The following is a 25,039-nucleotide window of genomic DNA, read 5'->3' as shown; positions in this document are numbered from 1 at the left end:
TTACTGTATTTTGTTGCTGTCTACAAAATAACTGTCTTAGTTTGAACAAATCCCACCCATCCTGAATCTTTCAGATGTCTGATACCCTTCTCTGTGCTCAGACAAAACCCCTGCTGGCAGTTCTGGGTGCCGAAGGAGGTCCTGGAGGAGAACTCCTTCTAAGGCTCTTTCAGACATTTTAATCTGAAAAGCCCTCTTTGAGAATTTTTTTTTTTCCTGTGTCTCAGCTCAGCAATTGCAATGGGACCTGATGGGTCCCTTCAGTGTGTTTCTGTGGGCTAATATTCACCAAGTGTTCAGCCACAACTCAGTTCCCAGGTGGTCTCCCATCTGGGTACAGGACCTGGGGCTGTTCAGAGTGTGAGGGAAGGTGAGCTTGAGTGCACTCAATCAACATGCTGTAATATCAGCAGTGCTGAGCAGGGTCATTTGGTGAGAGTTTTGATTGCACTATTTCCAGTAGGGATGTTTTATTCGTTCGGCCTTATGCAGTTAGCTTGCTACTCTCTCGAAGCTGGCCTTCATTTTGCAAGATGGGACTGCAGTTTCCTGTTGCATTTACATACTGGGTCCTGCATGGGCTGGATTTCCCTTTGTATGCCAGATGAATGCCAGTGGGCAGACACAGATGGACAGCCCCATCAGCTGGGGCTTTGCTTCTTGCCCTGCAGCATCTGCTGAGAGCAGTGGTTGGGAGCGCAGAGCACCCAGGCTCACAAAATTGTGATGCACCAGCACCATCCATCATGCAGCTGGTGGGACCACAGGGACAAAGCTACATACCTTCATTGTCCCGTATCTATCTGCCCTTTGCTCCTCATAATCCATCCCATCTCTATTTGCCCTCTTTTCTCCCTGACCCCCTTCCTACCATGACAGGGAATAGCCACTGAAAGGTGGGTCAGCCATCTTGGGAAGGAGACACAACAGGAGAGTAGGATGGTGGGAAGATGTCTCCTCAAGGAGCAGTCACTTAAAGTGAGGTGGTGCAGGTACAGACTGAGAGTGGCAACCACAACTCACTGAGGAGACCCAAGTATGATCTCGCAAACCACCCTGTGTTGCAAGAGCTGAATGAAACAGTAATAAACACACTGTATACAAGGTGCCAGATGTTCCTCTGGTTTCGCACAAGCCTAGCGGATAACGCTAGCACTGGCCACTGAAAAGATGAAGAGGAGGTTGTTCCTGGTGTTCTGAACGTGGAAGCCTGCATTGGGTTGGTTGGTATCTGCTTGCCTGGACACAAGCGAGGTGTTTACGCCCAATGACACAAATGCCCATGAGACAAAGGACGAGCTCTCCTTTGCAGCTGAAGAAATGAAACTGCCTCCTGAATAAATCCATTGTTTTGTGCCATGCCAGCGAGGAAAGTGCAGACTTACCTACAGAGTGCCCCACTTGGGTCCAGGTAATTTCATTTGCAATCCAAAATGTCAACCTCTTTTATCCAGAAGTCCTGGGTCCTCCTGTACTAGTTTGACATGTTGCTTGCAGGTCTAAACTGGCGCAAGACCGGAACGGTCCCTTCCTTTTGATAGTTAATATTAATCTTGCCACTTCCCACTTGCAAGCTAATGCTCTGGGAACTAGTTCTCCAGCTGGTCTGAACGGAGCCACAACAGCCACCCCTTCTGCACCGCAGCCAGACAAAGGTCCTGATAACAGGGGCTATTCAACAGAGCTTTTTAAAGAGTGCAGCAGGGAAAACCTGTTTTTTTATCTTGCATACACACACACACACACACACACACACACGTATGTGTGTGTATGCACATATATGTACACACACACAATACATATAGAATCTTATATTCAGTAAGCAAAGGTCATAACTCTTAGACCCAGTTTTCAAAGATGATGGGCCAGGTGAGCACTGGTGCTTGCTGTCTGAAAAAATGGCTCTTAATTTTGGAATCTCACAGATACCTAGATAACCAAAACCAATAAGACCCTGACAGATAATTAGGCATGTCACTAAAGCACCGGTTCCAGAGTGAAGGAACCCATGGCAGGAGCTGCCTTAGGAAAACATGGCAAAACAGAAAGCCCTGTAGGAGAAGCACTCTTCAGGTTTGATGAAACCTTCTGAAGGTTTCAGTTTGCAAAGCCTGAGTTTAACCATACTTCATGTTATTTGGTTCAGTTCGCTCTGGCAGAACTTGCAAGCAGGGTCATTGGGCACCACAGATGGGGTTGAGCTCCCATGAGAGAGATGAGGGGCAGAGCAGGAAAGCTGAGCCCACCATCCAAGGCTTTCTCTGGGAGACTGAGGAGACACTGAGTCCTGCTTGACTGAGATTCAGCAGACCTGCCTTAGATCCTGCATGAGGATGAGAGGAACCACCCTGGAAGAGTCTCCCTCAGACTAAAGCACCCAAGATATCTGACTGAGGGTGGATGAATCCCAGCCCTTGACCCCTATTCTAGTCTTTCTCCAAAGGGGTGTAGTTCTCCTGCTTTGGCCAGACTCTTCTAACCCTCCATAGGAAGCAGTGGCCTGATTTCTTTTCCCCAAGGTTTTGTGTTTATTTTTTTTATGCATCTTCAAAAGTTGAGTGGCAGTTGTTAGCTGAAGAAGAACCGGGTCCTCCATTTCAGATGGGAAAATGCCTTGTTTTGAGGGTCTCTCCTCAACTATCCAGCAGCCGTACCCTCCCCATAAACCTCTGAAATTCAGGCGCTGCACGGGGCTCAGGAAGCTCTTGTACACATGACCAAACATGCCTTTTTCCTGGATGTGTCAGCACTCAGTTGTACTTCGCTGCAGCCAATAGGTTAAATAATGCTCCATTCAAATGCTGATGTGGGAGAGGATCGTAACTTTTTTCCTGGAGGTGGTGAATAATTAGAAGTTTCTGAGCATGTTTCTAACCTGAGCTGCTTCTCTGGAAACCAGAAAAAGGAATTAAAATGGCTCCAGCTTTGTCTTCCTTCTGTATGCATCTCTTGCCCTCACTGTGGCATGAAGCCCTGCTTTTGGAGTAGTGTTGGTCCCGAGCCAGTGATCTTTCCCTTTCACCAGAGGAGGAAGATCTGAAAGAAAGGAGAGATTTGTCCATAAAGAATTGGCAAACTTCATGCTTTCCATTCCCTTGGGATGGCTCCGTACCCTTACTGACTCACTAACCTCATCGTGAGAAGCCGAAGGTGGAATGGATACCTTTGAAGCAGGCTTGAGTCAACCTTCGTTTTATTATTCAAAAGTAGTGCACCTGGCACCCTGCCAAGGGCAACACTGCTGCGAGACACTTGCACACAGCAGGCTTTTAGGAGCTTCTAGTGCTGCTATTTTTTTTCCCCATGTCTCAGAGAGAGCTGGTAGGTTTGCACTAAAAGAATTCAGTATTGGTCACTGGGAGTGATTTAAGGGGGAAGTCCCCTTCACCGTGCAGAGATGTTGCCTTCCTCAAAGATCCTGCAGCTTTCAAAGACATCCTTAAAGAAAGCCAGAGGAGAATGACTTCTTGGGAAAACAGTCAACCAAGAGCAGGGTGGGTGCTCAGACCTCCATAGGACACCAAGGCAAAGACTATCTGCCTCCATGTTTAGTCAATTTGATCTCCCTTTTTTAGTGCCAGTTGCTGCTGAGCATTATGGTCTCTCCATTCAATATTATGAATGTGGAAACTCAGTCTGCATGACTTGAGAGCTGTGGCTGTTATTAAGACTTCTTGATTTAATTGTCGTTAAACAGTTCTTATACTGTTGAGAAGTTTGTTTGGACAATACAGCATGTTCCCAGTAGAGTAGGGAAAATAGTCAGTTGTTAAAATTTTAAAGGGAGGATTCTGAAATGGAAGCATTTTGGGAAAATCTGCTCATAGAAACCAGTTTCCCAAGACCATCTGCTTGAAGATCAGAGTCCTGGAAAGCTACCAGCAGTAAGATCAATACAGAGGACAAAGGAGGTCATAAAGGGAAGCATGCATAGATGAGCAAGAATTTCTGGATGGAGCAAAGTTGAGCTAGAATTTATGGCAGGTGGAAATGAGGCAGCTGCAGGGACTAGTCAAAGTCATAGGAGATAAATTGTGAGTTGCCTGTCCTTCTAAATGAGATGTCTTCCAAGGGATTTGAAGGGACAGATGAGGTACACATTGAGAGCTGTTGCAACTGGGAAGGTGGTTGTTTCCTAGTAACATGTTACTTCTTGGGCTCCTTCCTTTTAAGTAAGAAGCAATAGTATGTTCAGAGGATTGGTGCAAAGCCCATCTGCAGTGTGTGGCTCACAAGGGGCTCACAGCATCAGTGAATTTCTGGGAAAAACTGTGTTTAAGCTATAAAGACAGAGGTGTCAGAAATGGTTGGGGGTGAAGGCACCGGTTATAGGAAGGGACACTGAGCCAAAGATCTGCTTCTCAGGGCTGCTCTTGGACAGGGGTTAAATTCCCAGGCTTATCAAGAGATACAACAGCTGGGTCCCAGAGCTCGTGTCGGGCTGACCAAATTGGTTATTGCTCAAGGAAAACCTGAGAAGATACTAGGTTTTCCCTCACATTAACCCTGACCAGATTTCAGTTCAGAAAATTCATCCCAGTCCTCACCATCCCCAGCTTTTCCCCATGAGCAAAAAACAGAAAAGATTAGTCTCTTGGGATGGCAGGTAGCTGCTTGGATGAGATTTGTTCTGCTGATCCCTGACAGCCATTCATGGAGAAAGATGAAAACCTGCCAGTCTGAGCTCAGGGAAAATTCATTCTTAGCTCCAGACTCAGTGTCCTGAGGAGGGGAGCAAGAAGTTTCTTCATAACATTAGTTCACCCTGCCTGATGCCCCATCTGAAGTTTTGGTCCATCTCTACTTATGAGAAGACTTAAAAAAAACCTTCAAACCCTGCCTAATCCATCCAGATGATTTGGTATCAGGGACAGGAGGATCTTTTTTTGACCTATGGAGGTGGCCAGGCAAAGCCCTGAAGCATGAGGTTTAATCCACCTTAACGCCAAACTGAAAGGGTTGTGGATGAGCCGGGGCAGCACAGCTTGCTGTTCCCCAGAGGCCCCATTAGGGAAGCATGTGAGTGGAGGCTCACACTTTCGCAGACCTTGTGGATCCAAGGCCAGAGAGCACACCCTCACCATTTAGCCATCTCATTTTAAAGACATTAAGCAATGGCGAGCCTGCCAGCTTCCCTAATAAGCTGTTCCAATATTTAATTACCCACCACAATCAGAAATAGCATCTTATTTCAAGGCTTATTTTACCTAATTTTAGCTGCCAGGCAACAGCTCTTTTCAAGAAGGTTGAAATGCTCTCTGTGATCAGATTTCTCCTGCAGCCATAGGTGCCTGTGCATAGCTCTCTCTTTGACATGCTGGACACACCGAGCTCCTGAATCTGGACTTTATGGGATCTAAAGAAGAAGGGTGATATGAGCTGTACATTTTCCTTTCTACCATAGCCCAAAGCATGTTTCCTAATCCCTGCCTAGTCGCCATGTCCCAGCATATCCAATGTGGGTAATGCCATTCAGCTCCTCTGATTGCAAACCTTCCTGTGACTGTGTGAGAGATGAGGAGCTGCCACCAACACACGCACAATGGTGTATACGTATGCACATGTATGTTCTAGGAGCTCTCACCTACTTAAACTTTGCCTTTCTGCCAAGAAACTGGAGGAGGATATTTGATAACGTGACTGATCACATGACAACATGAGATAGAAGACAAACCCCATTGCTGAACTTCTATACCAATCATTTCCATGTGAGATGAAAGCTACTTTTTCTCCTGCTGTAGTAGTAAAATAAAAGATAGATTAGATTTCTTGAGTACTATACTTCTGGACAGTCACTCACTAATGTTAAACATTGAAAGCAACAGTCCCAGCCTGTAGCTGATGAGCCGCACAAGGTAACTCAACCTTAAATTTCATTCCTATGGACAAAACAAGGAGTAACTGTTGTCCTTTATGCAAACAAAAAATGGCACCTAGTTGGACCCAGATGCCCAACTACAATGGAGACAATGAAAGCAATTCAACAGCCCTGGTTTACCTCATCCAATGCCAGTCCAAGTATTCCCAATAATTAGGCCTTTCAGCCTTTAAGGCTGGAGCACAGCTGCTTCCAATTTTCCCAAGGCTGTACAGAACATTAGTCATCTCACTGGGGCTTTTTTATTACCATGGCTGCAGCCGAGTAAGCATGCCGCCAAAATCCAGACAAGCCAAATCAGATTTAATTCAGAATGTCCTTCAGGAGTTTGAAATGATCTTCTATCCCCCTTCTGAGTCCTTATTTTCCCTCCCCACCCAAACAGCCTGAATCTGCCTGAAGAAATCACAGAATCACAGAATTGCTGAGGTTGGAAGGGACCTCTGGAGATCATCTAGTCGTCCTACTAAGGCCTCTTTCTCAACACCTACCAGGCTGACCAAAATGAAATAGTGATTGCTGGCATTTCCACCCCAATTGTTATTTAATAACTAAACTTGGGAGTGACTTTGACATTTAGTTAGTCATCTAGTCCTCCCTGGAGCAAAAGCTCTTCCCTGCACCATGTTGGTTAGTGAGGGAATGGGAATCAGATTTAGCAAGCAGGCACGGAGATAAGACCTATCTGCCCAGATCCACAAGCTTCATTATTTAGGTGAAGCTGTGGAAGACTTTGCTTTTATCTCTGAAAGCTCCAGGTTCAGTCCCAGCTGTGACATCCTGCCAAGATGCTAGCCACCTCTGTTTGGTTCTAGGGTCCTCACCGGCCAGAAGTGTTTGGCTCTTTGCAGTTTAATTGATAGCATCTTAATCAAGTGATGTTGACCAAGCAGAGCAGCTCCAAGACAGAGCTCCCCTGTCTGGTCCTGCCTCAGCCTGTGCTCCCAGTGTGAACTTGTCCTTTCCAAGGGCTCAAGAGAACCTGGAAGTGGTGGAAATAGAGTAGCTGGCCATGGAGGTGGAATAGGGTAGTTGCATGGGAAGGATAAGGTGGGGAGGCTACAGCTACTCTAATGCCTCTAGTGCCTCTCTTCACCCCTTTCATGGTAAAACCATTCCTATGTATGAGGAAGCAAATAATCTTTCTCATAACCAACTTTTTTCCTTTGAAGTGGTGCTGGCCTTTTTCAGTGGATTCCCGCCCCTGAGGCTACTGACTCATGCTTCTTGTCGGTTCACGCTTCACCTAGTACCAGACAAAACCAGTTTGGTTGAGAGAGGAACTGGCCTGAACATCACTGTTCAAACCTTACAGGGAACCCAAGCCTCTTAAAATCTTTTTTCTTTTTAATTTAGACAAGTTTCTACCCTTCCTGATACCAGCACAGATGAGAATTTTGCACTCCATAAATACTGGATTTTGTGTCTGGGAAGGAGTTGACTTATGGGATCATTTGATTAAAAATCTACATTAAATAGTTAAAGAAATGAGCTGTCTGATTATATAAATCACATTCCTTTTATTTCTAACTTGGCCACAAACCGAAAGAAAGTCCAAAGAAAGAACTGACTTTGTCTGTGTTTCACACTCTTTCCCCAGTTTAATGACTAAGGAGAAGGGGAGCGACAGCATTTCCCAGAAAAGTGTGGACCAAAGCTAACAGGGAGGTTTCCAACAGAGAAAGGAACCCCAGGAGTGGAAGAGAGTGAGAATCCCTGTTTTGAATCAGTGGTTTGCATGAGAATCTGTAAAGTGTAACTGACTTCCGGATGACTTTATCCAACAAGATTGCCTGAGCTCAGAGGAATCTGTGGATCCTCTGGGTTAACTTCTTTTACGGGAGAGGTCGGGGTATTGGGAGAAGCACGAAGCCAGCTGCGTTTCACAGCTGGCCGGCTGCTGGTTTCCTGTGCTGCTAGGAGGTGGACAAGACTGCCGTTGGCTTCCGCAGGGAGCAGTATTGGTTTTACTGAAAAACTTCACACCCTGAATTCTCCTTCATACACAGCCACAAGCATCTTTACTAGCTTTATTTTCAAGTTGTTCCTGCTTTAATACTAGACTGAAAAGAAAAATAGTGCCCTAAATAAATGACAAAGATGGCTGAGGGAAGGAGCTTTCACTTGGGTTTTTCTTTGACAGGAACCTTTCAAATGCCATATTGGAATGAAAGGAAGGTTAAGGATCTGAACTGAGGCTACATTTCTGGATTCAGTTCCTGACAGCCACAGACTCCACAGGAGGTGAGCCACTAAGGCCTCCACTCAGAAAAGTGTCTAGCTCCTGCTAGACATGGAAATATCTTTTGGGATCTGTTTTTTTAGTCTGTGTGGGACTCAATTTGCCTTTCTGGAAATTGAGATGAAAAATGTCTTTTTTCCCCTTGCTGTTTCTCTTCTTGACTGGAAGCTATTTAGAGAAACCGAAAGGGAGATGCAGGTTGACAAATGCACTCTTGGGAGATACATGAAGCCATAAGGGGTCAATCTTCCATGGTCCTTCAGATATATCTATGTTCAAAAGGGCAACGAGCACTTCTGACTCCTACTATCCAAGGTTGCCAGACTGTGGATGCCTGCCCAGTTAGTGGAGAGGTGTTGGAGCTGTGGTCCACCACCATGATAGGTACCTGCTTCTCTCTGCTGCCTGTGCAAGGAGCCAGGGTCTGGCAACTCTGGACTGTGGAAGACCCAGATGGACCAAAGGTCCTGCCTGGATCCACAGGTTTTGTGCTCTTACTTGATGTGCAGACTTTTCAGGAGAAGAATCATCCCTTCTCATGTCTTAGTGGTACCAAGGGCAGTGTATCTTTTCATGCATAACACAAGCAATAAACATGCCTTCTGGCATGGGTTCACCTGTATTTGTGCTTTTCTCCCTCAGAAGGAGCGTCTTTCATGTGTGGGTTTTTTTTTTTTTTTGTGGCTTCTTGTATTTTTCATCTTATTGTGGCTCAGGTATTCTGCCAAGTTCATGTTCAGCAATAGTTCCTTCTGACAGGCACTTTCTTACAGCTGAACAGAAGCATGCAGGAGAGGTCATGGCCTACAATCAGTGCAGCTTTGTCATCCAGCAGCAGAAAAAAAAAAATGCAGTCAATCAAATTGTTGTTGTTTTTAACAAAGTACAATAGATCTGTTATAAACAAATGTAACTCAGAGGAGCATACTGGTAAAGCAAATGAATGCAAAACACAGAAATCAGTGAGCCATGTTTTCTCTCAAAGCTGGGCCCTGATTTGTGAGCAGGATTGACTCATACTGGAATGGCTGATATGGTAGTTGCCCCTACACAAATGGTCTGTGCCGTGGCCACTGCAGGGGAGCCAAGCTGCTCAGGAGGCACCTGTTGGGCCCCATGGGCCAGCCAGCTCTGCTAGTATATAGCCCAGTCTTTTTATATAAGCTGGTTTTGGTTTTGATTTGCTTCAGAAGGTTGTGGTGTAAACAGCTGTGTTTGAGAGTCACTTCTCAAGCAAAACCTGTTATTCAAGCTGTAGGAATGGGGAACATAACTAAGGGTAGTCCCATTCTCTTTTCACAGCTGGCAGATATGATAAAGGATGGATAGGAGACCTTCACCCTTCAAGAGTGGCAGCTGGAGATATCCAGAGCATCTCAAATGTCCCTAGAGACCTCTGTACAGGCAACTGAAACCTACCTCTTCCTCATACAGGCAGTGGAGCCTAGGGAACTGCTCAGCTATGTGTAAAGTAGATGCCTGGGTCATCAGCTGAATCACTCCCTATGCTCTGCTGACTGCACTGGCTAGGTCTCCATTGGTTTTAACGGAGCTTAAAGCCTGGATCTCCCTGTCCTGAGACACCTAGATGTAGGTGTCTTAATCTAGAGCTGAATCTCACCCTGAAATGGAAAGGCTCCATTCACTAGGCCCCCAGTGGCTCGGGGTACCTGGTGTGACCTCCAGCGGCTGCTCTAGGATGGCATGGGTCTCCTGTAGGTCCTGCACTGTCCCTGCCACCTCTTGTGGAACTGTGGGAACAAAGCAGTACTCATGCCAGGCTCAGCACCTTGCTGTATCCTTTCCACCTGTTTAAACGCATGTAAAATAATCCCATACCTGAACAATGGTGTCCTAACCATGTTTTCCTGGGCTGCGATCCCACACTTTGCTTGTTCTCTACCATGAGCATGGATACACTGGGAGTGGGAGTTCATCCTGCTTAACTCTTGCTAACTGCAGCTGAGTTGATCTGTCCTCTTTTTGTAGTCAGTGGAGAGATGGAGACATTTCATGCTGTAGTTTGCCTCCAATATCTAAGTCTCCACTGACTGTGAGAGGAATCCAGGTGACTAGCTCAGATGTAGATGTCTGCACTTGGTCAGATGATTCCCACCTTGATGATCCCAGTCCTTGGGCTGCAGCGCTAATTGGGAATCATAAGTGTCTATATCAAACTGGTTTGGCAAGAATGTCCAAAACAAACAAGCTTCAGTCTCAGTTCACTTACTGTTGTATCCAATTATGTAGTTATTTATAGTTATGCTGTTTTTCTGTTCTTACTTTCCCTTCCAGCTCAGGGGACAGGATGACAGACGGTGACTCAAATCTTCCAATCATCGAGAGAAAGCTGGGACTCCAGATATGGGGCATAGAGGTACGACAAGAAAGAGTGATGTGATACACTGTGTGTGTGTGTGTGTTTCAAGAAAGAGATATTCTCAAAGTAGTCTGGGTAGCAAAAGATGGTCCTACAGGAAAGATGCAGCTGTGGGAAACAGGAGACCGAATTTCTAGCTTTGCCTTCCTCCCTATGCAACTTTCATCATGTTATTGCTTGGTGCTTTGGTTCCCTCCTCTGTATAACAGGGATAATAGTGACTAAGGAAACATTAATTTTGGTGGGACTGAATATGTTCTGGCAGCGCTTTCCTCCAGCACTGGAGGCTCTCTTACCCACTTTGGGAATTGTTGCATAGCTGTTTTAGCACGTTTAAAGTTAATTGCCTGTTGCATCAAGAAGAGGTGTTATGGGTTAGTAACTTTAATCTATACCAGCAGTGGGGAAGCTGCCATGAGGAAGGCACACAATTTTGCAGGGAAGGTATTCCCACAGTGTCTATATGCATCTCACCCCCACCTTGTCCACTCTGATTGATAGGTCATTGCAGGGAGAGATACTGCAGCAAGTGAGATCACCTCCTGCTTGGGGTGATCTTTCTTTGTGATTTGGAGCAGGGCTCAATCCTGCCTCTTCTTTCTGGCCAGTTTCACAGAGGAGGTTCCCCTGCAACAAGAGGGGGACATAGACTAAGGTCCAGAGCCAGCCCAGGGGAGCAGTGGGAAGGGTTTCCTACATGTGTCTCAAAATGGTGGTGGTCCTCTACAAATTCAAATTATGTTCCAAGTAGTCCAGGGTCTTTACCTTTGCTTTTCTCTCCCAAACACTGTATTAAGCTTCTTTCTAGTGGATCTGTAATTAGAGAAACATAGTTTCACAAAGGCCAGGCTGGTAAGCCAGGAAACAAGTTAGGCCACCAGAAGAATGTGTGTATCTATTCTAGGGAGCCACAGAGACATATTAGGCCCAGGAGCCATGTGTATATTGATGTGTGGCACACCCAGGCACGCTGGGCAGGCATGGCTGGTTAACTGTGATGTGCACCAAGTGCAGTGTGCAATTACGGTTTAGAAGGGTGAGAGACATATCAGTGTCCTCAAGTCTATCTTTTCTCTGCACTGCTAATTGCTATGTATCCCTAACAAAGCAGTTATAGTTGGTTAAAGCTGCTGAAAGGGGTCCTTGAATTGATGGGTGCTGAATAAAAAACATACCCCAAAACTAAACCTAGGATAAGACATGCTCACTCCCCCAAACATTCCCACAGAAACCCAAGCTCTGGTGCACTTCAGCCTGACCTACTGGTCTTCAAGCGCTAGATCTACAGGATTGCAGAGGGGCAAGGAGAGTGAAAAATCCTTGTCAGTCTGAGCATACAGTGCTCTCATTTGCTTCTTCTCAACCTTTAGCACTTTCAGAATTTCCCCCAGGAGAAGTGGCTTTTCCCAGCTGATGAACACAGCCCTGGCAGTGCCACCAAGGATCAAGATGAGCAAGGGCAAACTGCTTTGGCATCTGTCATCCAGTGTGTTGGGAAAAAAAAAAAACAAAAAAAAGCAATAGCCCTGGTGGTGACAGCACCAACCCAGCTCCCAGTTGGTGCCATTGCTGATCTTTGAAGTCATCCTGGTCTCCCTCTAATCTCCCTTGCCAGAATGTTGCAGCAATGCACTTAATCTTCATTCACTCTGGTCTAAGGAGTCCCAGCCAGCATGCGTGTGCATGGTTTCCCTCTACGACTTATTCCACAAACACTAACGAGTGACCTTATCCGGGCACCTCCTCATTTCCACACTCGGTCCTTCCTGTCTGAACTCTTCCAATTACTCCTAGTTATACATAGAGGTGGAAGTGGGAAGTTAGGAGTTTCCTTAGGATGACATGTTGCAAATCTGACATAGAGATGTTTGAGGTGCCAGTATAGCATTTTGGCGTATGGCTGCCAAACTAAACCATGATTCATCCCCCTCTAAATAAATAGCCTTCAAAAAACTGTCAACGAATATGATGAGGCAAAGCAGTATTTGTATCCTCAAACCCTATCTGTCGCCCTAATAGCAATTAAGTGTGATTATTAGTTCCTTCTCCAAAATGACACACAAGCTCTCTGCCCCAGGAAACTCCCTGATATTGGCTGGGGGCCATGCAGTGTGTAACTTCAACTTGAGGTCCTTGGTCCTTCCTTCTCCAAACTTTAATTGTCACCCTAGTGTTTTATGCATCCCAGCTTCCCTGTTTCACACTCATCTTCTTCTGGATCTTGGAGTTCTAGCAATGACATAAGCGCTCATTTTTTTACAGAATATGAAGATGGTTCCTGTTCCTGAAAAGGCTTATGGGACTTTTTTTGAAGGGGACTGTTACATAATTCTACACGTAAGTAAGGCAAACAAGCATCGGTAGGCAAACAGGTTCTTTACCTCAGACTTTACCCCCAGATACTCTCACAGATGAGAGAAGCACTGTGGGATGAAAATGGTTGTGCCTCTGTGTTCACTGTCATCTAATCATGCACCTGAATTTAACATTGTCATCGTTGCAACAATATTTTGTGTTTGTATAATCAGAAGGCCATAAGAGCCATTAAATCAGCAATTTATTAAAATGATTTATCTTCTAATCAATTGAATCATGCACACAGATGGCAAAATGGCCAGTATATTCCTGACAAACCAAAGCAAGGCCTAAATTTGTATGACTCATGGGAGTAGTTTGGGAGTGTGAGAGGTGGCCAGCTGGAGGGCCTTGTTTTCAGTGGATGATGTGGGTTATGGAGGTGTGCCACTTACTCTGTGACACATGAGCAACAGAGAGGCTTTGTAGTCCTTCTCCCTCTCCCTGTTAGGAGACCTCATCCATCCCACCCAAATTTGCTCCAGATCTACTTACAGCCAGCTGAACCCAGTCTAGCCAGAAGCATGAGGAGCTTCTGAGAATAACTCTACAGTCTGGGCTGTACAAAGTGCCTTGCGTTCCTAAAGCCCTCTGGGAGGATGATGTGTCTCACTGGGCTCCTGGACCTCCTTCCAAATCTCTTCATCTGCACAGAGCAGTCCAGGCCCCATTGCATCAAGCGATGTCCACACTGTGGAAACCAGAAGCATTTCCCACTTCCTGGGTCAGAGCGTCCCTTCTGCAAACATTCCCATTAGTCAAGTGACAGCAAAGCCTCCGCTGTCCCACAATAACCAAAGACACATAAGCGCACGTCTGCAATGCAACAAAGGCAGAGCCCAGTTCATGCAGTGCTTGAATCATATGAAGCAGCCTGGGTTTCCTATACCTCATGAAATATCTAACCACTGAGAAGATCATTGGGTAGGATATTCAGTGAGGATGTGTGTGAGCTAGATTTATGTTCTTTGTGTAAATTTTTTAGGTAGGAGATTTGAACGTAGATCTCCTCCAGACCCCAAGTTCGTGCCCAGATTATTTGGGTAGGGTACCTACTTTTAACCCTCAGAAATGTTTACAGGATAGAGAAATGGTTGTCTGCATGCCTCTAGGGATGGATTCAGCCACAAACACAAGAGTTTTGTGCCATTTTATAGGCCCTGGAATATCCAGGATGTCCACACAGGGCCAGCAGATATGACACACGAGACCTGCACCCTTCTGGGGTAGCACCTGAAGCCCATCCTAGGTGACCCAAAACACCTCAAATGTCCCTAGGGTCCTGGCTGAGGCAACTGAATTGACCCCCTGGTGTTTAACTGTGCCACAGACAACAATTTTTGGAAGATTTCTTGAAGAATCCCCTTTTCTTAATTCTGTGGGTTTGATTCAATTTCCTGCACTTGCTGTAGGGTGTGTGTCCCACCTGACCTCCAGGCACAGGTGAAAACACAGAAAACCTGCCAGTCTTCTGTCTTCTCCACCATCCCCATGTGGGTACCCAGACAATCTAGGTCGTCTCTGACAGCTACTGAGCTGGGTCTTAGATCTCCATTTACTATAGTGGGAGCTTAGACCTTTCTCACATGCAAACACCTAAATTTAGGGGCAGGGTTGAGATGCCTAAATACATGCTATGAGTGTCTCATCCGACTTGCAGCTGCTACTTCATAGGAGCACACATGCCCTATAAGTCCTAAGTCACATCTGCCCAGTGCAGAAGTCTTGGATAGCCTTGGAAGTCTCAAAAAGCTCGTAAATGCCAATTTTTAAGCAAATGAATTCTCCTGTATGTATCTTTCTCTGCAAGCTGAATCCACTGTGTGTCAAGCTGGGAAAGCAGGCTGAGATAGCTATGCAGAATGACTCTCCTGCAGTAATTCACCATGCAGATGCCTTTACATTACCTTTCAAATGCTTTGGGGGAACTGATTTGGTAGCAGCCACCCAAAGACATGCTTAGAGCAGAATAGGAGTGCCCTTGCAAGGGGCTGAACATAATCACTATAGATTTTGATGCTCACAGACTCAGCTTATGTTGCAAAAGCTTCCCCAGGTAGAAAAGCCCTTAATCACTCCACATCTCTCCCTCCCTCTTGCATAAAAGAGGGTACAAATACTCATCTTTCTGCTTCTTGACCGGGGGCACTCCAAACAAAGGCTGTCTGCAGGACAATGGGACTTTGATGGTATTCAGTGACAGTCAATTCAATAGAGTGATTTTGCCACAAATTAATCAGTTGTGCTGAAGGAAACTGAGTTGTATTTTATTCAAGTTCGAGTGTTTTTCATTGTGGTACCACTAGATACCACTAGACAAAGCAAATAAACAGAACTTAGTGTCAAATCCAGTTTATAAAATGAGCTTTTATTATCTTTCACAGGCATGGATGATAGAGTTTAACACAGTAGGTGATGAAAAATAGCTGGCACAACTCACATAACAATAAGCACACCTCTTCTCAGACCGCTTGCCTCTTCTTTCTAGGCTATTGGGTTTTTCTGTAATAAGATGAATCACAGCATGCACACATAGGTTCAGCTTCATTTGGAGTTATGTCTGTTTTGCAAGTCAGCAGGAATTCAGAGGCAGTTTGTGTTACTTAATGGTGTCATAGAAAGTGAAAGAAAGGAGAGTACCTCCAGGCAAATACATACGAGTGTATATTACATTCAAAAAAGTGATCTATGAGAAGAATATCCTTTAAGTTTTGATATTAAACTCCACAAAAGTAGGACAGATTGAATGCACGATTTTTTGGAATTTCACAGGTGCTCCATTTCCATAATAACAAGAGTCATAAAAGTACCTAAGACAGAAACATGCTTCAGTGCAGTATGTATGCAAGCCCCATAGGTGCTCTCCCGAATCAGGACCCTGGGGGCTGAGCTGACTCTCCACTCTACCTTGCCTGGGAGTCACTGCGCCACCCAAGCTTTGGTCCGCTCTGAACCCCCTTGTGCTGACACAGCTCTTCATGTCCCTGATGCCACTCCTTTGAAAGCAGCGACATAACGGTCAGGGTGATGGTAACGGAGGCCAAGGCACCAGAGGGACAGCCAGACCCCAGGCTGAGCTCCCAAGGAGCGTCGTAGGGCTCAGTCCTGCCTCCTCTTGCCCAGGAGAAAGGCAGGAGTGAAAAAGCCCCTGGGAAGGGGCTCCATGATCGCTTGTTCCTGCCAGGTCTCCCTGGCCAGTGGTGTTTTTTGCCAAACCTGTATGTGCTGCATCTTCCCGGTGAGGGAAAATGCATCCTGAATCTCCTCTTTCCCACCTCTTCCAGCACAAAAGAACTTCTCGTGGCTCCTCTACAGACTTGCATTACTGGATTGGCAAGGATTCATCCCAGGATGAACAAGGTGCTGTGGCCCTGTATGTCATCCAGATGGATGATGCACTTGGGGGAAACCCTGTGCAGCACCGGGAAGTGCAGGGACATGAATCTGAGACCTTCCAAAGCTATTTCCGGAACGGCATTATGTGAGTAGCGTAAAATACCCCACAATGATGCAAGTCACAGTCCCTGGGGTTCCTTCAGCTTTTCTCTACCCCAGAAGCATCAACATTTCAAAAATCTGAAAAACATGGACCAGTTCTGTAGTTGGTCAAAATGCAAAAGAAAATTTTCCTATTTAAAAAAACCTTAGTTTTAATTACTGAGATTGGAACCATATTGTTTTGTTCCACTGATCGTTTTTCAAGATGTTTGCTGTAAATGCATCTTAACATCCATTTTGTTCACTCTAGGGTCTTCTTTCCACTCTTCCACACACTTTAGATCAGTAGATCCATTCACGGCACTTTAGACTAATATCCACTTAGAAGAGAAGTGATGATTTGGCTCACACTAGGAGTAATTTTCTTATAGTGAAAGCAAAATTTGGCTCACTGAACTTCAGACATCTAAAAGATATCGTCTTGTCCAACTGTGTGGTCTTGGCCCCCTTCAGAGTCTTTGGAAGGTGACTCCAATAGCCTCCCTCCAAGAGGACCTGTCTCTCTCCACTGGCAATAAACAGTTTAAGTGCCTCACTTTTAAACAGCTGAAGAAAAGTCAGATGAAAATCCATCCTTGGTCTCTATCCTATATCCTAGTCTGGCTTCCAATACCACTGTACTGTGCACCCCTATATCTTATGAGTTTCTTCAGAACCTTTGTGAGACAGTGAAGTGTTTTTATCCTCATCTTAATGATAAGTAAGGGGCAAAGGAGGACTAAGATTCAGACTTTCAAAAGCATGTAGGTTTAGAAGTCTATTTAGAAACCTACCTATCTGCCCCGGAAATCAATATGAGTTAGGCTTCATCTTGGCCTAAACCACATTCTAAGGTCATACAGAAAGTCTGGGGCAGATTTAGAGATTAAACCAGGCTTCTTCTACAGCTTAGTAGGTAGCTTAATCACCAGAGTTTCCTTCTGTGGGTAAGTACTACTGGACCAAACAAGTTAATCACTCATGAGTCTAACCATGCTTGCCAATCATTTCCAGACTATGATGAAATATATCTTACCCACATAGCTAAAAATTATAAAGCTCCCAGCAATTCCCTCTCCTTCTCACACATTGTGGTTTTATTGCTTCACTTAATGAGAGGCCTGAAGCATGAACATTGGATTGATTTGTCTAAAATGCACTAGGATATGTAGAAGGGGGTTAGACTTGTCCAAAAGCCAGTAAAAGGGCTCTAGAACTTTCTTGGGGGGACCATGTCCTCTCACAATGTGATTGCACCTTCCTTGCAAAGTTGCACAGAAAGGAAGTGATGACATCATGCAGCAAGTCAACACTGTGCTAACAGCAGGCATTGCAAAGTGCATGTTCAAGGATGAAAGCACAGTGAAACTGGAAGATTAAATCTGAGAAGAAGATGGTGTCTGCATCCCTTTACAATAGCATTTTGTGCTGCCTACGTCAACAGCTTTCTGTCTCAGCTACTTTGAATAGAACAACTGTTTACAACAAAACCAAATTTTAGCAAAAAAATCTGTATTTTCTGCAAAGCATGTTTCTTAATTGAATGTCTGAGGAATATTTCAATTCTGAGAAATCACTGCCTTGCTTGATGAGATTTTCAATTTGGTTGTGTTATGTTTCCATTGCCCTCTCTGACTTGCCCGTTCAGCTACACACCTTCTCCCAAGATGCATGACAGCAACACAACACCCATAACAGGTGGCAGGACACCATGAGGAGTCATGGTATGAATGGAGACTGTGAATGGTAGAGTCAGGCAACAAAGCAGCTTTTGACATTCCATTTGGGGGAGTCTAAGATGATATTCTCCCAAGGTTTTTACTTGTCACCAAAAAATAGATTTTTTTTCAGAGGATAGAGGGGCAACTATTTTCTAACCAGCATGAACTCTTTGGACAATTACTTTCTAACCAGCATGAACTCTTTGTTCCCTGCTCCACACCAGCTACAAGAAGGGAGGAGTAGCTTCAGGATTCAAGCACGTGGAGACCAATATGTACAACATCAAGCGTCTTCTTCATGTCAAGGGAAAGAAGCACATATCAGCCACAGAGGTAAGCACAGGAGCCCTCTCTACTTATGGATCATTTGTCCTTGCCTTTCCTCCTGCACCCATTTTCCACCAGATTTACTTGCTAGATAGCTCATCTCTGCTTGAGCAGCCCTACTACGGGACAGTTTTCAAGAACTTGTTGTGGGGTTTGGTATTATCCTGAGAGAAGCCCTTTGGCTCGGTGAATAGATGAGTACCACCCCGGGCACTTTCTTTCACAGGGTGGTGGTTGTTCTCAGAAAATAATTTGGAAAACTGGAATCTTTGGAGAAAGAGAAGGGACACACCTTCAGCGCACAAACGTCTACCCTATCACCCCTGCATTAATAAGAGTAGAGTTATTCACATCCATTCAAAAGGAAAACAGGTCTTACAATCCCAGTGTCATTGCTGAATCTAGCTAGAAAAATGAGCACACCATTGCAGACCAGTTCTTACATTCCTGGGAGCAAGTTCCCTATGACTGTGACTTGACCCTTTTGGCTCTCGTTGTCCCCACCAACCCAAGTCATTTCATTTTCTCGTGACAGGTAGAGCTTTCCTGGAACAGTTTTAATAAGGGTGATGTTTTCTTGCTGGACCTCGGGAAAGTGCTGATTCAGTGGAATGGACCCAGTTGCAGCATTGCTGAGAGATCTAGGGTGAGTACAGGCACAAAAGCCCCTTGGTTTATTAGAGGTACTTTCTGATGCCTAGAGCGAGACAAAACACAAAGAAAAGAAAAAGAAACAGTGAAAGATGCTTGCACAGTGAGAATCTCAGTAAAACTAGAGACACGTATATGAACAAAGAAAATTCTGGTAGATTTTCTGCTTCCCCATCTGCTGATATCAGAGGTCAGGAAGTGCTCTGCTCAAGCCTCAAATCAGGTGTCAGAGGTGGCCTTGGACACGTCACTAACTCTAGCTCCAGAAAGGCATCTAATTCCCTCTGAAAAGGTATATCTCCAGCCCTCTGTGCCCTGAAGTTTGAATGAGGTAGGCCCTAAACAGTAGCAACAGTTGGTTTAACTGCAATAACTTCCCCAGGGGTAGGGGAATTTTTAGTTTTTAACAGCATCACAGGGAATCCCAGCTTGACCTGTATGAGACAAGCAGGAATGCATATCCTAAGTTTTCGTAGGACAGTTTTATCCATAGCTCTCAAAACACTTTAAAAAGGGTCATTGTCTTTGTTTTACTGATAGAGGAACTGAGATACAGAGATTTAATAAGGCAAGATCTACCACTGGGTCATAGGCAGAGTTGGTGGTTGAGCTCATAGCCTGCCATCACACATGTTAAAAGTTAGGTGGGGCTGCTCTTCATATGGTGGCACCTGAAGAGCTGGGATGCCGGGATGTTCACAGGGAAGGCAGTTTGGCAGGACACAGGGGAAGAGGTGAAGATCTGGATGAGGGTGGAGAAGAGACAAAGAAACTACTAGGACACAGAGAAAGGGGAGCAGGAAGATGGGAGGTTGCTGTGAGGAACAGGCCATGGTTCACCTCAGGCCTGGCAATCAAACAAATCATTCCCTAGGCCTAAAAAAGAGGGCCCCTTTCAAAACTATTGTCATGAGATGGTGAAAAAATTATACATCATCCATTTATCTGTGGAAAATTGAGATTTCAGCCTAATTAGTTGTTTGACATTTCACAGTGTTTGTCACAGAAAAACTTCCATGTTTTTTGAATACTTGAAACATTTAAATTTAAAATGCCATCATGGTACATCCAGGGTCCTGCAGTTCTGCTGCCTCTGGCTGCTATTCTGCTCAGCATGTGTGCGTCTCGCTTCCAGACCATGTCTCACAAGGTTATTGGATTTGCTTATGTACAGTCACACATATGCAATGCTTGTTGTGATGCCTGTGCCCTGCAGGAGCAAACACCAGTAATGACTCTACTAAGGAATGTTTTCCTAAGAGTTAGTTAATAAGCAGGTATAATGGACACATCCACATTTTTTTAACAGCTAAATTTGCAAGACAATAGCAGCTTCAGAGAACTGTAGTAATCTAGTTTAGACTGTTAGTTCTCCATCATTACTATAGGTCTGAGGCAATGCTTGCTGAATTCGCCGGCTGAATCTGGATTTATCCCCTTATGATCCTTGTGTAGGGTCTCGCGTTGGCTCGTAGCATCAGGGACAGCGAAAGAGGCGGCCGTGCTCAAATTGGCATTATTGACAACGAGAAGGACTCTCCAGACCTCATGCAGATCATGAAGATGGTGCTGGGTGAGAGGCATGGGGAGCTCCAAGACGCCATCCCCGACACAAAAGCAGATGAGCTGCAGAAAGCAAATGTCCGGCTCTACCAGTAAGTCTCGGGCTGAGCCCCCGAACCCCAGCCCTTCTCACGGAGGGCTCTGTGCAGCCTGACTCTGCTCAATGACTCTTTCTTTCAGTGTCTATGAGAAGGACAATGACCTGGTGGTACAGGAGATAGCTACTCGGCCCCTGACGCAGGACCTGCTCCAGCACGAGGTGAGAGAAAGACCTCAGTCCTTATAGAGAGAAACGTTGCTGTGGCCTCCTTTGTTTTCAGCTGAGCACCTATTTCTATGAGATACCTGTTTGCAGAAAATTATCAGCCCTTACATCCTTTAAACTGTGTCAGATGTCTGCTAAAAATAGGGCACCTTAGCCTCCACCTACAGTCTTGGTGCCCAGAGGCCAGGAGTGGATTGAAGCTGCTTTAACAAAAGGTGGCAAACCAGCCCTCTCAGTTGAGAAATATATTAGCTTGGCAATCATTATAAAAGGAGAGTCAAGGCGAGGTGGGTTGAAATGGGCCAGGATTAAATTCCAGATGAAAATCAGGCTTCTTGATACCTGCAAAGTGATGTTCTGGGACAACCCTCCATTTGCAGAAATGAGAGCAAACAGTCACTCTGCTCATAAAATTATGAAGATTAGATGTTTTCCAGGTGTAGCAAGTGACGAGACTCAGTGACCCTCCCGGAAGGAGATTCCTTACAGACCCTCTGTCTAAAGGCACTGAGAAAACAGAGGCCTTCCTAATATCCTTCTGGCTAAAATTTGGCAGAGAATTGCTCAGCCTCGATTCTTGGCTGCACAAAGTGGCCTGTTCCAAAATGGGGCTGTGCTGCAAGCAAGTCATCTGGCTCCAGCCCCTTTATTCACCTTGCACCCATCACCCATGCTCCAGTTAGTCCCTGGTGTCAGCACTGTTAAAACTCAGCCTCCTTTTATAGGCATATGAAGGTTATGTTTTTCCTGTCAAAGTTCAGTTTCAGCATCACCAAGCCTTTGGACACACAGCATGTTGTCAATTGGGACCATCAGATCTCCATGATGGAGACAGGATGCCCGGCAGCTGGGCTGCCTGGCAGCCCTCTCATCCTGTATCTCCAGATCAGGGATGCAAAATACTGGAGCAGAAGAGGTCTAAATTGGGCTTTTTCTGCTCCTTTAATAGGAGGCTCAGCATAAACAAACACCACCATCAGCAGTGCTGTAGCACAGCAAGCTGAGGGTGAAATTCGGCACTTGCTTCTCCTGGAGCCTTTCAGAGCTGGTGTTCCTGTTAGTCTGGGAGCAGCTCTCATGAGGCTGAAATGGCCAGTTTGGAGAAGTGCCTAGGAAAAATATGTATTTTATTTCTTCAGAGTTAAAGAGCAGCTGCTGAGATAGAGGCACTCACGAGCTCAGTGTACCCAAGAACCCAGGCACTGCACAGTTGAGATAGTCATAGCCCATTCATGTACCACAGAAAATCCATCCTCTGTTGCTTCTGCTAACAGTTACACCAGGGTTAGCAGCTCTGCAAGGCAAGGAAATAAGCTCGATCTAGACTCCAAGCAGGAGCCAACCTAGGTATGCTACAAGTGAGAACCTTTCCCTGAAAAAAGGTTTTTACATCTGTTTTTCTTTTCTGTTTCACATCAGGACTGCCACATTTTAGATCAAGGCGGTTTTAAAATCTATGTTTGGAGAGGAAAATTATCCAGCAAGGAAGAGAAGAAAACAGCCTTCAGCCGAGCTTTGGTGAGCTGTAATATAGTGCAAACAATGTCATGGGAGGGTAACTAAGCACTAATCTGACCATTCATTACAATTAAGTGTGGGTCTTTAGGAACTGGCCTGTGTAATAACAGGACTTAAACTTTGAAGGGAGATGAGATGATGTAAATGCAAAATTGTTTTTCACCAAATCACAGTAGAACTGGGACCTGTCATTGAAACTAGGAGGAAATCAGTTAAAGAAAAGAAAATAAAAGAAAATACAAAATAAAATACTTTCTTACAGCAGATGGTGAGCTTCTAGAATTTGTTGCTTCAAGACATGGTGGAGGCTGGTGACATCAGCAGGTTCAGAAAGGGATTAGACAAATTCATGGTCAGCAGGTCCATAAAGAGATATTAAAGGAGGTGAGATCTTCTGTTCCCATTAACAGCCATGACCCAATATTGTGGCTGCTGGGGACAGTGAAAGGATCAGACTGCAGATAGTCAGCAGGCTCACACATGCTTGCTAAACAGCATCTCCTACAGCCACTGCCCAAGGCAGCAAGGACCACTGCTCTGTTCCAGAAAGGCATCTCTTACGTTCCTAATCAACACTGTGATACCTCAGGGAAGTCAATGGGGAACTTGACTGCTCTCTGAAAAAAACAGGTCTTATGTGTAGGTGCTACAGGCTGTCTCAGGTCCATTGCAATCAACAAGATAATGCCAATAGGTTTGGGCTCAGGTTCTGTGTGTGAATTTGAAGCTGACGTGGGGATCTTCCACTGGGTAGAAAGAGATCTGTTATGAACTCAGATTGGCCAGCCTGAGACAAAACCAGGGATCACGTTAAGGTAGAGCACACCAGCACAGCACACTGGCACTTATGCCACCCCTTCAAATAAGGTATCATATAGTTATTTTCTAGTCTAACATGCCCCAACACATCCTTTCAGACAAAATTAGCCTTGTGAGAGCCTGAGTGAGTAGGACATTTGTTTGTTTTTTTTTTTTTACAAGTTGTCATGTTGAAGTGAAGACTACAAGGGAACTTGGCTTTTAACTCTATTAACTATGACTATCTAATGACTTGTTTGAAGACTATAAATGGCCTCACCTTCAATGAGATCTTACCTGGGGATACCCAACTTCAATACTGATCACACTTATTGTCTCAGGGAAGAAAAGCTTAGACAAACCTTGCCTTAGAACTTATCTTTCAGTCCTCTGTGCTCCTTTCAAAAGCTTAACTCAGATGCTTTTTAATAGGCAATCAGCTTTGCAAATTCTGGCCTTGAGCTACAAATGTAGAACAAAAGATATCTCTTTCAGCATGGCAGGTGGGAGGGATGGGAAGACCATCTGCTCTGCTTTTCCCTGAGGGTAGTGTGTGGCTGCGGTATTTACAGCACAAAAATGAATGCTCAGAAGCCCACACTTGGGCTCCTTTCCTGAACCACAACTGTCAACACTGTACCTCTGAGTTGTCCTGGAGCCTGCTGAGATAAACACGAAAGCAGCTACTGAAAACTGAGCAATGACTTTGACATTGTGGCAGAACAGATAATTTTCTTCCCTCTCAGACTGTATCAAGCACCTATGTTGAAGCAGTCTCTTAGCTACCCCAATAGCTGCCCTATTTGTGAGTGTTTGTCTCTTCAGAACAGGTCACACTCTATGGTACTTAACTGCTTCCATCCCTTTACTGTCTTGACAAGTCACGTGTTTTAACATGCAAAAGGGAAGACACACTCATTTTTTTAAAGAGACAAAAAGGTCAGAGTGAAGCAAAGAACTGAACTGTGCTCTCAGGTCATGGGCACACCCCATCACCACTTCTTCCCCTCCCCTCCTCACCAGAAGCTCTCTGCAAATCTGGGTGAGATAGAGGAGGATGATTTTCATTAGACCCGTGGGGTGAGATTCTCTTCAAGATGAAAAGTTTAGAGATTCGTTTTAGGATGTGATCTAGGTCACCAACTTCAGGGCAGGGTTCAGTTGCCTAGATACAGGTATAAACATAGGTACCATAGTGGAAGCTTGCAGACGTCTCCATTTATAAGTCTACATGCAAGTGTCTTAATCTTGAGGTGAATCCTGTCCTTAGTCATGCTGTGCTCAGCTGTGGGGAGATGTTTGCTCTTTGGCCTGGCTCAGTTCCACGTCCTTCTTCTCATGTCTGTAAAAACTTTGATGTGTCCCAACTAAAGTCCTTTTGCAACCCCCCTAGGGTTTCATCCAAGCCAAAGGCTACCCTCCTTCCACCAACATTGAAGTGATAAATGATGGAGCGGAGTCAGCCATGTTTAAACAGCTCTTCCAGAAGTGGACAGAAAAGGATGAAACGCAAGGGCTGGGCAAAGTCTACACTACTGGCAAAATTGGTGAGTACATTTTCAGGGCCATGAATTGTCCCAGATTTGGCTTTACTACTTGTTCACCTGTGCTAAGTGACAGCTGAGGGAGCATCATTCACATTAATTGTCTCCTATCTTCAGCATCTTGAAAATGTAGTGCACGTTCTTCTCACGCCCATATTTTCCACCTTATTCAGTAGATTCAAAGCAACTGAGCAACGTTCACAACTGCCGAGGCTTCTTATATGAACCAAAATGCTGTTATTCCAAATGTAAATGTTGGCAGAAGATCAATCTCTCCTGAAAAAAAAATATGCAAAAATTCACACTTACAGAACTTTTTA

The 25,039-nt window shown here is 45.0% G+C and overlaps 1 protein-coding gene across 2 annotated transcripts in view; it reads left to right on the top strand.

The window, feature by feature from the left end:
• VILL (villin like) overlaps window positions 1-25,039 on the top strand; it is a 40,409-nt gene that overhangs the window by 3,073 nt on the left and 12,297 nt on the right. Inside the window, exons 2-11 of one of the 2 annotated variants that reach the window (XM_067291992.1) lie at window positions 8,022-8,122; window positions 10,416-10,497; window positions 12,763-12,837; window positions 16,140-16,336; window positions 18,278-18,386; window positions 18,916-19,026; window positions 20,487-20,686; window positions 20,775-20,853; window positions 22,279-22,377; window positions 24,569-24,722. In XM_067291992.1, coding sequence (XP_067148093.1) covers window positions 10,429-10,497; window positions 12,763-12,837; window positions 16,140-16,336; window positions 18,278-18,386; window positions 18,916-19,026; window positions 20,487-20,686; window positions 20,775-20,853; window positions 22,279-22,377; window positions 24,569-24,722 — 1,093 coding nt within the window. In that variant the 5' untranslated portion in view covers window positions 8,022-8,122; window positions 10,416-10,428. The remainder of the gene's footprint in view (window positions 1-8,021; window positions 8,123-10,415; window positions 10,498-12,762; window positions 12,838-16,139; window positions 16,337-18,277; window positions 18,387-18,915; window positions 19,027-20,486; window positions 20,687-20,774; window positions 20,854-22,278; window positions 22,378-24,568; window positions 24,723-25,039) is intronic. The other variant, XM_013955178.2, reaches the window with a different exon arrangement.

The sequence above is a fragment of the Apteryx mantelli genome, chromosome 2, assembly GCF_036417845.1.
Source record: "Apteryx mantelli isolate bAptMan1 chromosome 2, bAptMan1.hap1, whole genome shotgun sequence".
Classification (NCBI taxonomy): domain Eukaryota; kingdom Metazoa; phylum Chordata; class Aves; order Apterygiformes; family Apterygidae; genus Apteryx; species Apteryx mantelli.
The sequence above is the reverse complement of the archived record's forward strand: the minus strand, read 5'-3'. Positions and strand labels throughout refer to the sequence as shown.